The sequence below is a fragment of the Mesoplodon bidens genome (genome assembly GCF_964165515.1).
Source record: "Mesoplodon bidens genome assembly, chromosome: 8".
NCBI classification, from domain to species: domain Eukaryota; kingdom Metazoa; phylum Chordata; class Mammalia; order Artiodactyla; family Ziphiidae; genus Mesoplodon; species Mesoplodon bidens.
The window spans coordinates 2,065,227-2,082,775 of NC_138165.1; the positions used below are offsets into that span (position 1 = coordinate 2,065,227).

The 17,549-nt window shown below is 48.9% G+C and overlaps 1 protein-coding gene across 1 annotated transcript in view; it reads right to left on the reverse strand.

Moving 5' to 3' along the window:
* Positions 1 to 9,568, reverse strand: part of GYPC (glycophorin C (Gerbich blood group)) — a 44,663-nt gene extending 35,095 nt beyond the window's left edge. Inside the window, exon 1 of the mRNA XM_081242024.1 lies at positions 9,093 to 9,568. Within this exon, the coding sequence (XP_081098150.1) occupies positions 9,093 to 9,135 (43 nt within the window). The 5' untranslated portion in view covers positions 9,136 to 9,568. The remainder of the gene's footprint in view (positions 1 to 9,092) is intronic.
* Between the last annotated feature and the right edge of the window lie 7,981 nt (positions 9,569 to 17,549).

Genomic DNA, 17,549 nt, shown 5'->3' on the forward strand with positions numbered 1-17,549 from the left:
AATAATATCTATTTCTGGAGTAATAATAGCTACATCCAGGTAACATCTTCCGGTTGAACAAGGTACCATGTGTATCCTCCCCAGGTGTGGCCAAGAGCACCCCCCACACCGCCTCTGCACCTGTGCTGAGATCCACCATCCAGAGAGATCAGTGTGACCTCAGCAGGCTCTTCGTGGCTCCCCCCGGGCCCCTCGCTGTGTGGCCTCTGTACACTGAGGTCCTCCGTCCTTATCTCTGTCTGGGTCTCTTTCTGAACTGCCTTCCAGCTGTCACCTGGCTATCCCACGGGTACCTGAAAGTCACCTCTGCTCTAGAGAGAATCTTCCTATATCCCTCTTCTTGGTCTTGTATATATAATTGTACAGTGAACAGGAATTGCTTCTTTCATAATGAAACAGGGCAAAGGAAACTTACTCTTAAACTTTGAAGTGAAGAATAGCCTAACTTCCTCGCTTAAAAACGCAAGAGGATAAGAGAAATACAGAGATAGACATAGAGATAGAGACAGAGATAGATAGAGATAGAGATAGAGATAGAGATAGGTAAGATCCTGCCTGCTGCGTGGCCAAGAAAAAAAGAGAGAGAGAGAGAGAGAGAGAGAGAGAGAGAGAGAGAGCGAGCCCTGGGTATCCTCACGCATTTCCTTTGGATTCTCGCAATCTCCTGAGGGTAAAGGCAAAGAGCAGGCACAGGGCAGACACTGCAGCTGCCCAGCCCAGGGGTCCTGCCGTGGTTGGGCTGGGCAGCACTGCTGGGGCTGGGGGAGGGTGCGGATTCGAGATGGAAGCCACGCAGAGGAGGGCCAGGGCTCTGGGCGCTGGGCAGGGAGAGCGGCCGGGCCGTGCAGGGACCAGTGGGCACCCAGCCCCGGGGCCTGGATGGGCTAAGCCAAGGCCACAGGATGGCCTTCGTGGGCCTGGGTGCTCCGCCTTCCTGGTCTCTTCTCCCCCCAGATATTAACAATTGTATTTTAGAGCGGCATTGATATAAAGACAAATGCAAGGTTTAGTCTTAAAAGTTCATTTTTTCCCGTTTGATTTTAAAAGAACCAAAGTTTTTTTGTGGTTCTCTAAAAGCTCTAAGAGTTGTGCCTGATGTGTGAGGTGGCCCCGGCTAAGCCCCTCCTAGAAACACCTGCTGTGCACGAGTGAGGGGTCTCGGCTGTCGGCAATGCACGTTGCCTCTTGAGTTTCTGAATCATCACATGCAAAATGGAGATAAAAATACTTGCCGTAGGGCTGCTAGAGGGTGAAATGAGATAACTTAAGTAGAGCGCAGCCGACTTTCTACGCTTTGAGTCAGGGAGACAGTCGGTCAGGATACTTTACAGAATTTGTAGAAAAGGAAAAAAAAAGACTGTAAAATTTAAAAAAAAATGACAGCTTGGGATTTCCAGCCAAAGCTGAAATGAATTCATTAAAATGAGAACTTTGGCAGAAGCTGAAGGAGGGCCATTCGAATGACAAGTCAGTCCCATGGCACGATGGAAGGAGAGAAGGCCCGGCTTCCTCGCAGGAGTTCGAGCACGGGGAAGAGGCTGGAAAGGGAGAGAAGGGGCCCCTCCAAGGAGAGAGGGGAAGCCCAGCTCTGCACCCATCCAATGGCAGCGTCAAGGGAAAGAGAAAAACGCTGGTGAGAGAGGACACTGAAAGATGGAGCATCTGCGGGCCAGATGGGAGGGAAGGGGCCCCATGTGCACACAGGTTGGGGTGCACAAGGCATGCCAGGTGGGGAAAGGTCAGTGGGCTGAGCCAGAGGCCACTGTGGGCCACCGAGGGGGCAGGGCTTACACAGGATTGGGAGAGGACCCCGGTGAATATGGGACCGACAGTACTCTCTGTGTAGACCAGGCTTGTCTACAATGGTTGGACCTGCACATCCCTCCATCTCTCCCTCCATCCCTCCCTCTGTCCCTCCCTCTGTCCCTCCATCCATCCATCCACCTATCCATCTATCTATCCATCCATCCATTCCTCCATCTATCCATCCATTCATTCATTTTTTTTAACATCTTTAATGGCATATAATTACTTTACAATGGTGCGTTAGCTGCTGCTGTATAACAAAGTGAATCAACTATACATGTACATATATCTCCATATCCCCTCCCTCCCACCCTCCCTATCCCACCCCTCTAGGTGGTCACAAAGCACCGAGCTGATCCACGAGTGTTTTTAAGGAGGCTATTCTTCCCCAAGACAGCTGAGACCCTTATTGTTAAGGGGCTGGTGCTCAGGTGAGGCTGGGGGAGCAAGTGTGGTCCTCCTTGGGGACCAGGTAAGGAGACTGAACTGCAGAGAGTAAAAGGTTTGCTGAAAGTCACATAGCTGGTGGGAGAGGACACATGCTCTCCGCTGCTCTCCGACCACCTTGCCCACTCTGATAAATGCAGGAAGGAACAGACGTCTCGGAGGCAGCCGTCCTAGCTCAGAAGGGAACAGCATCCCAGGGTTATTGCAAAGGCAGCTCCCCTGCTGGGTCTGAGGGCCTTGCCCACCTGGAACCCAAGGACCAGGGCGGACTGTGCCTCCTGTCCTTGGTATTATTTTCAGTGGCAAATGAGCAAACAGGGACAGGAGCAGGGCATGCAGAGGGAGCTGGGCGGTGGGGAGTGAGCCCAAACTCACTGAGGACACCCTCAAGCCCTCAGGCAGGGGCAGTGGTGAACTCGGACCAGGCACTATACTAGAAGTTTTATCTATGAGCTGAGACGCCAAGGGGCTGGCGCCATGTTCAAGGCCACGGCCAGGTCAGAGCTGGTCCACATTCCAGACCAAATCCTGAGCTCTAAAGCTGGTATTCTAACCTCCTCAACACTAGCCAATTGAGGCCAAGTGTATTTGTACTAAATGTCTTCAAAAAGTACAGCAGGGGGAACTGAGCTTGAAGCCCCTGCTTGCTAAAGGCCGTGTGTATTGTGTACGGTTCCAGTGAGAGTGCTTGGGGAGCATCTCAAGCGAAAGGGCCTTTCATAGCCAGTGGACTTCGCTGCCTGGTGAACACAGAGGTCACAGACCGGAATCCAACACAAAAGGCAGGCAGGCAGGATTGTTTACCCGGTTTTGATCTGGCAAACCACAATTCCCTCCACTTTAAGACACTGCTGAGAATACATGTGCCCATAGCTATGGGTAAAATAGGACGACTCTCCATTCCAGGGTCCAAGGGGGGAGTGCTGGGGCCCAGGGTCAGCTGGCAGCCACATACATGAACCCTCATAAAAGTGGGCATTGTATGAAGGAGAAGGAGGGTAGGAGGTCCCAGCTGTGCCCCCTGCAAGTGGCATGCCAGTCTATCCATCACAGTGGAGCTAAAATGCCTCCATCAGGTGTGGCGGGTGCAGTGAGATGATGGGGCAACCTTGCCGAGAGCTTGTCCCTCCCAAGGGCCCCCAGATGCGAGCCTCCTTCCCTCAGAGACCTGGCAGGGGTCACAGGCGTGTCCGTTGAGCCCCAGAGAGTATGCTGACCACAATGTTTTGGCAATAAGAGAAGGGATATGTGGCAGATACAAGACAGGGACTATAATAAAAGCATCATAAAGAGTTCCTCATCCCAGTTGTTGTAAATTCCCAGTCTGATAATTCCCACACCTCTGCCATGTCTGGCTCTGGTTCTGACAATGTCTCTTCAGACTGTGTGTTTTGCCTTCTAGTATGTCTTGTAATTTTTCTTGGCAGTCAGGTGTCCTATACTGGATAAAAGGACCTATTGTACCGGGGTGGCGAGGTGTGGGGGAGGGAAGCGCCCTATGGTCCTAGGATGAGATCTGTAGCCCATCCCTCTGGAGTGTGGACTTCACAAGTGTTCCTCCGTGTTTTTCTCTCCTTGCAGGTGGGCCCAGATAGCTACAGTGAGCTGGAGTTGGGTATTTTCCTTCCCCCAGGTCAGTTATGCTCTGATACTACCCCATCGGGTTCGGCTCTGGTTAACTAGCTTCCCTGAGGCCAGGCTTTGGTAAGAACAGGTGCACTGGTCCCTTCCTTCCTGCCGGAAGCTCAAGAAGACTTTACTCTGATATTTACCGTGGGCACCTGCTCAAACTCCAGGAGGTGGATCTCACAGTATTGTGGGGGGCTCCCAAGGACTAGGCTCCCCCTGGAGTTTTTAACTCTCAGAGGAGTCCACGCTGAGTCTCCAGCAATTCGTCCGTCCTAAAGAGTCATGAATGAGAGCTGCAGAAGATGTTGGGCCAGGAGCAAGGGCAGGGCTGCAGAGTCAGGCAGGTGGGCAGCCAATGATGCTCTGACACCCATCCCCGGGCGAGGCAGGTGGGTGGCCGTCTGTGAGCGCAGAGAACCAGAACACAGGCTCTCCGGTGGCTGGAGGGAGGGTTGGGGGAAGCTGTGTGAGTCTGAGTCTGTGAAGGGACCTAGCATCTTGGGCTCAGGCTCTTGCTGGGGTGAGAGAGAACCGGCCCTTGACAGTATCTGCCATTGGCTAAGATGCTGCATGCTAACGTTCTTTCTGAAAGGATGTGCCCAAATTAAAATGTATAATGACTAAGGGCAGGAAGTGGTGTTCCTGCAGAGTTTCAGATTACTGTAATGATCTGAAGGAAGCCCTAAGCAAAGATGGGGGAGGGCGGGAGGGGGAGGGGAGGGAGGGAAGGAGGAAGAAGATGAAATACCCAATCAGTGCTGAGCGGGAAGGAGAGCTAGGCGGTGATGGCTGGGGCCTATCAGCATGTTCTGAGAATCTGGTTTGGTTTGACTCTTTGTCCATTTCAATTTATTTTATACTGCCCTCCAAGTTTGGGAATAGGAGCTATTGAGCAGATGATTTTTAAAAGGGGCCTTTGGCCTTTGGCGCGGACATGGGCCTGGAAGTGTTGGCCTTTGGGTTGTCTGTGCAGCCACCTGTTCGTGTCCAGGTTGCTGGCTGAGCACCTCTCTGAGCTAGGCCCCAGTGGCGGGGGGACAGGTGGGGTCACAGAGCTTCTTGGAAGTCAGAATTCCTGGAAGGCGACAGACTCAGAAATCTGTCGGGGCTGCAAAGTGTCCCCAGGGCCAGGGTGGGTGGTTTTCTAGTGTCAGGAGGGCCCAGGGAGGCCTTAACTGACCAGTAGGTGTATGTGTGCAGGGGGTGGTACCCAGAGAGCCCAGGGGCCTGAAGCGGGCAGGCGTGAGGGTGAAGCTGGAGGGACAGGGCGATCCAGGCACAGAGAGGGGCCCTAGGGGATGCCAAACTGAGCGAGCTGTGGAAGGCAGGGTGGAGGGCACCAGGTGGCCCCGTGTGGGTCAGGCCCGACCCCAGAGATGAGGGTGATGGTGGGCAGCCACGGGCCAAGGTTAGACCACAGGCCTGGCTGGAAAACTGTGGAGTCGTTAGCGGGCTCTGAGTGTCTGTGCAAAGCCATAGCCATGCTTTCCTGGGCACAGTTCTCACGGTGTGTGGGCAGCAGAGGGCCCCACCTGGCACACAGGGCCAGCAGGCCCACATGCACCCTAACGCCCCCCCTTAGTTTGGCCTCTGTTGCTCTGGGGTCTCACAGCCTGTGTCTACAGCCTGGCTGTGCCCTCGGGACCTGGGAGCTCTGGGGAAAGTCATCATCCTCCAGCCTCCAGGGCTTCATCTGCAAAACAGGGGAGAATATGCCTGTGAGACCAGGCTGTAGAGGAGTGACCCATGCAAGGCTGGACCACAGGCCTCGGCATAGAGGTACTGACGTTGCTCTTACATCATCCAAAGCAAACCCAGCTGCCGTCTGCTAGGGAGACTCTGGAGATGACTAGCACCTGCAGGCCAGGTTTGCTTTGATGAGTTCTCTTAACAACAGCCGCAAATAACACTATCGCTGGGCGCAGTGCCAGGTCCTTAGTCTCTCGTTCATCGCGTGACTCCTGCCAAGTCGCTGTTACCCTTCCCACTTACAGATGAGAAAACTGAGGCTCCGAGGTGCTATGCACCTCCCCAAAGCCAGTAAGTTTTGGGGATGAGATCACATCTGGTCTGACTCCACAGCACAGCCCAGTGTGGGGGTCTGGTCCACCCTCTTACTCATCATGAGAGAAAGGACACATCATTTAACTTCTGGGTCGTGTTTCCTCACTGGTTAGGGACCTGGTAGGAAGTGGGCAAAGGCCATACAAGGTATTTCCCAGCAAAACAAATACATCTTACAGAGGTACAAAAACACGTGTAATTACAGGGGCACACTCAAAGGTGACAACATGGTTTACTCATCAGATTGGCCAAGATAAAAACCACACAGTGTGAATGAGGATGTGGGGAAATAACAGTTTTCACTGGCTACCGGTAAGTGTTAGAAATTCATGTGACCTTTTGGAGGGTAATTTTTCAGTATCTACTAACATTGTAAATGTATATACTCTTGGTCCCAGAAATTAAATTCTGGGGGAATTTATCCTAAAGGTATACAAACACAGGCATGCAAAACCCTACTTACAAGGGTTGTCATGGCACTGTGGTTAAAAAAAGAAATCAAAGACTGTACACAACCCAAATGTCCATTTGTGGAGGAATTGGTTAAATAAAATAACTAATTCATTTATAATATTCATTCTGTGTAGCCCTAGAAGGATGAGTCTATATATGGTGATAAGGTATAATCTGTAGGATATAGTCTTATGAACAAAAAAGATGAAGTCGAATATGTGTTTCATTTTGCCAATGAAAAATTAATTGTATTACATATAATACTTCTAGAAGGAGTCTCCTAAATGAATTAAGTTACTGCCCTGGAGGAGGGAAGAAAGTTATTCTTTTCTATTATGAACTCTTCACGCATTGTTTAACTTTGTTTGGTTTGTACCTTGTGCTGACTGGGCCTGTTGTGTTTGCTCACTCTTTGATGGACTGTATATCTGCCACCCAAAGAGGCAAACTGACTTTACTTGCCAACCTCTCTGCGCTAGTGAAGGGCCTCTCTCTCTCTCCCCATAGTGGATGGGCGGATGCGTTCTCACCAAACACAGAACACCTCTTACCCCTCACTCCTGTTTCCCAGAGGGCACTGCAAGTCCTCAGAAATAACTGCGCAACTCTGGGCACCCGTGGAAGGTCCGGCTGCTGGCTGTGCCGAGGCCATGTGACTCCCAAAGCCACGGATATCTGGAGGGGTTGCGCAATGGCTGTGATGGAATGCCATCTGGCACTGAACGAAACCCTCCCTGCTTTTCCCAGAGGTGGCACATTCTATATAAAGCTGCCAGACCTGGCCATCTCCTTGCTGAGGCTGACCGCTTCCCTCCAAGGGCAAGGCAATGGATTTCCGCACAGGACTCCTCCGCAATACCTGCGGCCTTTGGGCTTATGGGAGTTGGCTGAACCCATAAGCCCAAAGGCTAGGCTAGGGGAGGCCTGGCCGGGAGGGAACAGAGGGTCCTCTCTGTTCTAACGTCGGGTTCTGAGGGGCAGTGATGTAAACTGAGACAGGATATAGACACATCCTGCCTGAGTCGGCAGCACGAAATAGGGCCCCGTGGTTCTCCCATGGCAGAGATCCTGCCAGAAAGTAAATCCTAAGGGTAATCTGGAATGGTATGCAAGTAAGGGCTGCATCCCCATCAGTTCCGCAAGGGAAGTATTTGCAGTCATTGGTCAAGGCCTGAAACTTGAATCCTGGAGAACTGCTGTAGGGGGAGGAGGGGGCAGGGGGGGTGCGGTCGGGGGCAGGGCAAGGCTCCCTGAGCAAGCCTGTCCTCTCCAGACAGGAATGGCTGTGGGCCTGCACTTCCTCGGTGCCTGAACTGGAATAATTACAGTGCCTTGTCGCCTTAACCCTGGTCCCGACACACACACACACACACACTCACTCACTAGTGTCTGACTCACCCTCACACACACACACACACACGTAAACACTAACTCACACAAGCTCATGGATCCACAGTATGATGTAAAATGAAAATAAGGATGCCCGACATTTATCAAGCACTTAACATGTGTTCATCTCTGCGCTGAACCACTGACATGCACTTAATTCTCACAACCCAAAGAGGCACACTATCCTGCTATTCCCACTTTGCGGATGATGAAACTGTAGCTAAGAGAGGTGGGCTTGCCTCCTTGTAACAAGAGGTCCCGATGCAGGCAGCAAGGCCCTGCCTCCACAAGGAGCTCTGTGCACACCCAGATGGCACCGAGCACCTCAGCCACCCGTCCACACGTGGCCATGTCCACACAGAGGCGCAGAGCATGCAGATACAGACCCAGTCCCGCTCACCCAGGCTCAAGTTTGCCGCCTAAGGCCACACAACCTTGTTTTCTTTTAAAGACGTATAAACCCATATCATGATCATATTATTTACGTAACGTGATTACATTATAGACTCAGAATGTCTCCTCTCTGACAGTTTCATACGATCAGACCTAACCAGGGTGGGAACAGGAGGGAATCATCCTTCTTCTTCTTCTTCTTTTTTTTTTTTTTTAAATAAAATTTTACTTCTTTATTGCAAAAGCCCAGGGGCGGGGAGGCCCAGCAGTGTTTCGGAACGTTGCTTTTGAGATTCACAGAGAATCTCACGGCGATTTCCTTTCCGCAAGAAAGCATGTGCTGGTTTTAGAAAGAAAGAAAACAGCCTCTGAAGAATTGCAACCGCTCAAACGGTCAAGGCGAGCGGATCCCTGCAACATGGGCGTGGGCGTGTGGCTGGTTCCCGCTCGGCCCGGGGAGAGAGTCGGGAAGTTGGCGGAGTTAACTCAGAGTTTCTGCGGACGCGCCTCCACCGTCCTGCCCGGGCAGCTCCGGCAAACAACTTGTGCTTTCTCTCTGCGCTGCTTACCGATCTGCCTCTCCCGCTTTATCCTCTTAGGGGAAAAGTTCTTGCCACAGGCACATCCCCAACAGCACACAAAGAAACAGAAAGCCAGCGGATGGCCGCGGGGGCGGTGGTGGCCTCTCCAGGCCCAGGGCGCGCGGAGCCCGCGCAGCAGGCTCGGGGCTCCGGACCGGGACCCCGCGATTCCCGGGGCGCTGTGATGCCCGGGACCCCGCGATGCCCGGGGACGCGGCCGGGCGGGCCCCTAGTCACCCAGGAGGCCGGGCGCGGCCGGAACCCCGGGGCTCCTTGGCGCCCCCCTCCCCGGCTCGGCGCCCGCGGACCCGTCCCCCGGCGAGTACTCACCTTGGCGGGTCAGGGGCGGCGGTGTGACCTGGGGGCTGCTCATCGCCGACCAGTGCGGGGCGCGGCCCAGGGGACGGTGGTTGACCCTCAGCAGCCGGGAGGACGCGGCACCTGTGTCACACTCCTCGGCGCGGCCCGAGGGGAGGGGCTCCGGCCCCGAGATAGGCAGACTTCATTTAGTTTTTTTCTGCAGACTTGGCTGGTGGGGTTTCCACCCCCTTTTTTTTTTTTTTAACACAGACACCCGCCCACTTCTGAACTCTTCTGTGCTCCGACTTCCCTGCGCAAGAATCACATTTTTCTAACTAGTTTCTGTTTCCATCTGAAGCTACCACATACAGAGGTTGTGGTTGAGATTTACCCCACGTGTGGGCTGAAAAACTCCCAGATGTGACATGATGGCCTGCCCCGCCACCATCCGGGACGGTGACCAAATACAGCCAGACCTGAGTTTCAGTCTTGGCTGGTCCTTATGAGGCCTCTCAGGTCCGCGGAGCTTTTGTGGCCTGGGAAGAGTTCCTGGCTTGCTGGCCCCTTCCGGCGCACTGTCCCAATCCATGGGCTAATGTCTGAGAAAGAGTCTTAGGAAAAAAAATGACTGCTGGACAAAGGCCTGTGACTTATTTGGATCACCTTTGTTTGAGGCTTCCTGACAGAGTAGAGTTTGTGGAGAATTCACTTTATTAGGCAATTAAAAACTCGACATGGATTTTGACACTCTGGTTAGTTAAATACAGTCTACCCATCTCAACCAAAAAGAATGGTATGTGATATGCAGCATTAAGTTCTCCTCGCCCTGCAGAGAGAAAGGCAGGGAGCTTGAGAACATGTCACCCTTGTTTTAAATCCCAGTCCCAGGAAACACCCTGTCCTTCTCCTGTCTCATATCTGATCTTTCCCGTGGTGCTTTTCATTGCTGTTTATCTGACAGTCCTCGTCTCTGCTGCAATCCCAGGGCACCATTCCAGCTGTCTGTAAACGTGTGTGCTGTTGGGAGTACCCTCCAGATTGAACACAACTCAAGACTGCCCCCTGGAGGTGTGCGATGCAGGTGCTCTCCCCAGTGCCTCCCAGGCTGGACCACTCCAGGCATCTTTATTAGAGCTGCCTGTTTGACACAGTGGGAAACTGTTCCTAATTCTCTTAAATTAGATATTGCTTATAGATCTTTAATCAGACTTCCATGCTCAACATGTCCATGTTGATGTGAAGTGAGCTATTCACAGAATGTCTTTGGCCAGGTGTGGAAATTGTGAGTCTCAGTTTCCTCATCTGTAAAATGGAGATAAGAACACCTACATTCCAGAGTTTTAGAGAGACAATGTCTATAAAATAACAGTGGGGCAGAGAAGGCATTTAGTAGAAGCTGGCAGTGATTACTGTAACCGTGTAACATTTTGTTTTGTAATAGATATAGGTCCATGTTGGATAATAGTATCCGCTGTATTCAGAGTTCACAAATAAAACAACTTCAATTATCTGAAATGCACCTGGGGAGCTGAAAGGAAGACAAAGACCCGCCAGGTAACTGAAGAATGAGTCCCTAGGTCATCCCACCTCACTTATGGGAGAACTTCTCAGAGGCTCACTTACAGTTAACTGGCCTTTAGACATAAGCATAAGAGGTTTGTTTAATTAATTTCTTGGGGTAGGACAGGTTAAAAGCACCAAAAAGTAACAAGAATTCCTTATAGACAGGAAGCCAAAAACTAAGTAACTAACTAAACGACTGAACAGCAAAGGTAGAAATCCAGACAAACTATAGAGTTCAGATACAAGAACAAAGTAGCATTTGTTATACAACTAAAACATCTTCGCTCCATCCTGAAGTGAAGGATGTGACTTCACCGTGGGGTACCAAGGAGCTAAGGCTTTGGGACTCCATCTGGGTTTGATTCTTTCCTGCCTTCTAACTGAGTAGCCATCAGTATTTTACTTAAATTCTCTGAGCCTCACTTTTCTCGTCTATGAAACTGAAGCAATCTGCAAAGTTGTTGTGGGTGATACACTAGACAATTAATCATTAATGGGATAGTACGATGTCTTACTCAGCACATAGAAGTTAAAGATATTGGTCCCCGTTCCCTTCACAGGAACACTTGGTTTACGTTAAGGACCCCAGGCCATTCTGAAAAGAAGGTAGGTAGTATTTAATAGTGAGTAGTTCAGCTAACAGAGACACACTTAGTATATTTTAGAAGATTTAACCATGGAAGTGTCTAATTTTAAAGAAATGAGGGCTATTTTTAAAACATAAAATAATTATATGAAACATTAGATTATATGGCAAGAGTCTGACACTGAATCGCAGAAACACATTACTAGTGTGTCTTCATGTGTAGGATGTTTATTAATGGAGTAAAGAACTCAGCTATATCTTGTAACAATAAAACAGTTCTTATCTCACTTAATTCCCATAAATAACTTCAAAGAGGATATTGCCACGAGCCCATTTTTAAGGTGAGAAAACTGAGGTTGCGAGCAGTGACAAGAACTTGTCCAAGGCAGTGGAGCTAGGATTTAGACAGTATAGTACCTTGAAAAGTACAGCAGTACAGCACAACAGCTGGCACCCAGGGGCTGGCATCGCGTGAACAGGCAGGAAGAGTTACTGACTGGAGGAGGGAGAGGAGGTGGGAGATGGTACAGCTGAAGGACTGCCAGCAATAGGAGACAGAGGACAAGCTGCAATGCCATGTCACTCATGCCTGACGCTGATGGCACAGGTTCTCGTTCCTTGCTGGATTCAATTCTATCTACCCTCTTGAAAAAATGATCCACTGATGTCTGGGTAGTAGCTCTTTTCTTCTCATCATAGATGACACAGTAGCACTGGATTGCCTTTTGAACAGCTGCTGCAAGCTTTGTGTACCATTCTAGGTTCGGGTCCTGTGCCTGAAAAACTAACAGTGCCTCCTCAAGTAAAGAAAATCCCTTTGCCATTTCCTGTGTCGTGAGTCTCTTTGATTCTTCACTTACTTCTTCCTCTGTCTCTCTTCATCCTTTCTCTGGGCACGTTCTCATCTTTGAAAGTTCGCAACTTGAAGGTTCCTACGTAGGGGACTTACTGTACTGCAAATACAGTAAGTATTTTTTCGCTTTGGGTCTTTTTCTGGTTCTTTCTCACTGGCACAGAAATAGTTTGACTTATCTGATTGGCAAGTTGGCAGCTTTAAGAAAACTAGACTATGGCTCTGTATATTTTAAGAGGAGTGGAGAGAAGAAACAGGAGTTTGGTTCGGTCACAAACTGTGAGTAATGTGTGTGGGGAGTGGAGTGGAGAAGGTGGGGTGCAGAGAAGCACAGAGAGACCTAGGGTGGCAGGATCTGCAGCCCCCCAGGAAACTCTCCCCTTTCCCAGCAGCACACAGGTCTTTCTGAGGAGAATCTGTCAGTGAGGCATTGTGAAGGCTGAGAGGGAGGACACCTAATGTTGGTCGCTAACACTGAGCTGCTAGCCCCCTTTGGTCTAGACTTTGCTAAAGGCTGGCTCTCAGTTTGCCCGGCAGAGAGGAGTGTGCCCCATGTTCAAAGTCGGTGAGGCTGCAAGACCCTGAGCTACAGCCCATGCCCCTAACTTACAGGGCGCCTCATCCAAAGGCAGATCTTTACGCATCCATAATGGCCTGTCTCTGGAAGTTTCCAAACCATACCTAGAGAAGAGGGGCAGCATAGAAACCCAGCAGGAATACCAGGTGGTCTAGGATAGTTTGAAGTGACCGTAGGCAAAATCTCATCCATCAGGGACATATCTAAAGGCAACCTGTTATGGGCTAGGATTGAGATGCTAGGAAGCTTCAGGCTGGGAACAAAAGCAAGCAAACAAACAAACAAAACGACAGAAAGAAAGAGCACAGAGAAATGTGGGAGTGAGGGGCTGGCTTGAATCTTAGAAGAGTCCATGAAAAGGGCGCAGCCTGGAGGTCAGCCTGTGTAATTCCCACACTGTAGGGAATGTGTGAATTTCCAGGGAAACATATCCCAGCAGGCATAGGGACAGATAGGGACAATTTCCTGAGCACCTAGAAAGTGCCAGTCCTGATGCTACGTGAGGACCTCTCACATGTGATTATCGCTAATGCCACAGCGTCCTTACAGGGCAGGTGGCGCTTTGTTTTTGTTTGTTTTTCCTTTTCCATCTTCTTCATTTCACAGGAGAGGAAACTGGAGACCAGAGAGGTGAAGAAACTGCTCATGCTCACACAGCTACTCAGGGACGGCTCTGCTGTGGTGGAAGGGCTTCCAGGTCACCCTCCTCAGCACCCTTCCTGCTCAACCCTGTGTCCTGGTGACTCCCTGGTTTCCTGCTCAGCTTGATGGGGCTCTTCGTATTGGAGGCCCCAAGACACAAGTAAAGAGGAAGAGAGTTGCTGGACAAGTTTCCAGTGGGTCTCATCAGAACATAGGGAAATAGCATCTTCCAGCACTTAGTGAATTACAAACGTCCAGGGAGCCCTGTTTGGGTCACAGCCCTTTCCCTCTGGATGTAAGTTGTTGGTATGAAACTGAACTAAAAAATGGCTTCTCCAGTTGCTCCCAGTTGAGCTCTTGGACCCAATAAGGGAAGAGACAGCTTCCTCCTTTGACTTTTTGTTGTGGCTTTTATTGTCTTGGGCCAAGAGGAGGGGGGAATTCTGGGCATGGAGCTTTGTGACTGGGAAGAGGGAACTGGAGTGGTGACGCTACTTGGCAAACGTTTGCTGTGAGCTCTGTGTAGTTTACCTCATTTAATCCCCAGAGTAATCTCACGAGCGAGGAAGGACCAGGACTGGGAATGTGGCGACATGACTTCTCATTTGTGGCTCACCACTTGCCACTTTGCTAAGTGTCTGTACCTCCAAATTTTCTCATGTGCAAAATGGGCTAGTGATGCTTACATCTGGTGTGCTTCTAGGGAGTTGGTGCAGGTCCCCTTTGGAAGCTCACACATTCATTAAGATAATAAAGACAAAGGACTGTAGAAAAAAATTTTAAATATCATGTGAAGTAAACACACACATAGACATAAATGTGCCATGATCACCGCTAGATATAACTGGTCCACCTCCAGATGGGAATGGTCATGGCAAGGCCCTGCAAACATGGGTAACTATTTATCTATTTCTCCCCTTTATAAGTTTCTTCAGGTGGATGGCTCAAGACAACAAATTTACTATATTTTATACTCTCTCACTTTTGATAGCCCATTACAATTACGTGAAAGGAATAATAAAAGAAATTAGCTTCCTTGCAAACTATTCTATATAGAATGGATAAACAACAAGGCCCTACTGTATAGCACAGGGAACGATATGCAGTATCCTGTAATAAACTATATTGTAAAAAGAATATGAAAAAGAATATATATATAGGTATAACTGAATCACTTTGCTGCACAACAGAAACTAACACAACATTGCAAACCAACTATACTCCAAAAAAAAAAAAAAAAAAAGAAGTTAGCTTCCAAAGTGAAGAGGCTTTAAGGGGGTCCTTCAGCATGTATGAGATTTCAAGAAGCCCAGGAAGTTGGATGGGGTGTGAAGCGTGTTGAGGGGAGGAAATAGGGAGACGGAAGCTCCAGCCCAGAGAAGCTCAGGAGGAGGCTGGGGGGTGGCCATGGTGGGGTGGGTGGGATGGAGAGGGTGTGTCTAGGTCTTCCAGAGACACAGAGGTTTAGGCTCAGAGTCAGCAGGCTGGAGGGTGGGAGTTAGAAGTGGGGGTGGAGACACGGAGATTTGTGGAAGGTCTATTTGGGGTAGGGGCAGCTCCTCACCCCTCCCAATCTCAGTCCCCCTACAGAACTTTGGCCCAGGGACAAAAAACATGTGGCTGTATTTAGGAATATTAAGAAACCGTGTAAGTGAACCAAGGCTGCTAGTGTGGGAAGGAGTTTTTTTCAGTAAAACCCTCCTCTTTCTGGGATTTGGGGGCCCATAGTCTGTCAGGAAGCTCCTTTTCCACACACCCTAAAACAGAGACCACATAATTCAGAATCACAGATCTCACAGCCAGATGTTTCCTCCCCAAAGAAAAGCTGATCAGGAAGCAGATAGATTCAGCAATAGAAGAGGAAGTTCTTAACAACCCTTTGGAATAATCAGCCTGGTCTTTCATTTTTAAATGTTGATAGACAACTGTATATGACAACCAAGTCACATACAAGAGCCAGAACGTGGAAGAAAAAGGCCAAGTTGAAAAAAAGAAAAAACTAAGCTCAGCTAAAGAAACAGAAATAAATAAGAAAATAATTTTAAACAAAGGAACAAGGCAGAATCTTAATGTGTTCAGAGATTTGAGAAAATATTAAAACCATAAGATAAGAGTAGTGTGCGATGAAAAGGAAAAACAAATAATAAGCAAGAATTCTCAAAAATTAACAGTATAATGGCCAAAGTGAAAATTCACTTAAAGAATTGAAAGTTAAAGCTAAAGAAATTCTCCTAGACTCAGGGCAAAACAAGAGAGAAAAGATGAGCCATGACTTAGGAGGTCCAACTAGTATGAATTTCTCAAAGAGAGAACAGGGAAGATGGAAGGGAGAAAATTACACATAAATTTCATGAAGGAGACAAAGAAGGAGCAAATAGTCCAGAGCTAAAAAAAGCAATACAGGCCTTCAGACTGGAAGGGCTGAATTTAAAAAATGCATCTATCTCTATTTTATATAATTTCAGAGCAACAATGATGAAGAGAACATTTTTAAAAGCTTTCGGGGACCAGTGGGTGTGAGGTGAGCCACAGGGGCACCTTCTACAGAAGAGTAAAATCAGACTGGCATCAGAACTCACATCATGTTGTCTTTTGCTAAAAGACAACAAAGCAGTGCTTTCAAAGTTCAGGGGGTGGAGATGCCCTTGAACCTTTAATCTTACTCCTGGCTGAAAGAGCAATTGACTATGAGAGAAGAATAAAGACATCTCTGGATATGTATAGACTCAAAACATTGAGTTCTTAAAAACAGAAGAAAGTTCTTGGAAGATAAAATTTGCCAGAAAAAGGAGAACGCCATGACAGAGGAGCCCTAGGATCCAGGTGACGGTGGGTGTGGCTGGAGGGCAGGGAGGTTCCAGGCTTTCCTTTTCTTCTGGGGGTTCATGAACTTCAGGAGGAGTAACACAGTAGGAGAAAAGACACCTGAATAGCTGGATACACCTGAAAATGTCATGAAAATGCATACATAACTTCTCCACAAGGAAAAAAAAAATGTTGGCTGAAACCCCAGGGAAACAAATAAAAATCTGTACAAATAAGTCATGGTCCAAATATGAAGCCAACTAAAATATGGCATCATTTGGGGCCATTTATGGAAGATGAGAAAAGATCATTCATTTTGCCACAAGTCTGGGGACATTCTCTTTTGAAAAATGCTGGGACCAAGATGTTGGACCCCAAGAACAGGAGGCATAGCCCATCCACACCATAGGGCTCTGCAGTGGAAATGATTCTGTGGCTACCACACGAAGGCACTGTTAATTGGTATTCAGGTTCAGAATAAGCCTATAGGAAAAAAAAAACATAGAAAACAATTGGGGTCAGGGCACAGACTGCAGTTTTTGATAACATTTTGCAAGTGCATGTCAATCGTGATGGAGGTAGACGGGAAGGATGCTGGTATTTTTGATTGACACGGAGGGCATGGGGGTGTGGATGGCATTTGATGACACAGGAGTGCACCCTACACATTTCCTTAAAAGTTGCAAAGGCAATCAACCAAGAGAAAACCAAACATAATGATACAACTATTCGATATTTGGAGAGAAAGAGGGGAAAGGAAATGGGGGTGGTGCCACAGTGCTCACCTACCATTGTTCTCAGGACCCTGGAGTGACAATGGTGAAAGGCATGGGCTCACAGAGAATTGTGAGCATGGACCGGGTTAAGGGCCTCACTCCACCTGCCTCATGTGGGTGCCTTCTTTGGCTGAACCTAAATGTACACCCTGCTGATAAGCCCTTACAAGCAGTGCCCTTCCTCTGGGCATGAGTAAGGGGAGGATGGATCTGGGGTGGGCGTAAATGAAGAGTAAGTGGCATGAAAAGTCAATATGCGTTGTCTGAAGTTGGCGAGTTAAAAACTGAGACAATTAGTATTTTATCTAGGAAAATGAACTAACCCACTGGAGACCTCCTATTAGTGATGGTGAAAGAGCCTTTTGAGAGCAGCCCTGTGGGTGGGGGAGTATGTGGTGGGAGAGGGCTGCTTTTCAAACAAAAGCCCTCTGTAGTAGTATTTGAATTATTATTATTACACTTGGGAAAACCTAAAATATCAAAAAAACTTCAGCTGGCTGAGAAAAGGGCTTGACTTAGCAAGATGAAATTTAGCAGCAATTAATCTGAGTCTCTGAACTTGTTTCAATAAAATGCACAAGGAGGCATAACTTAGCTCAGTCTCCCAGCTTCTCCTCTGCAAGATTTAAGGGGAGGGGTCACCGGGGGGCGTCACTGTGGAGGGGGAGTGCCATGGGGGTAGGTC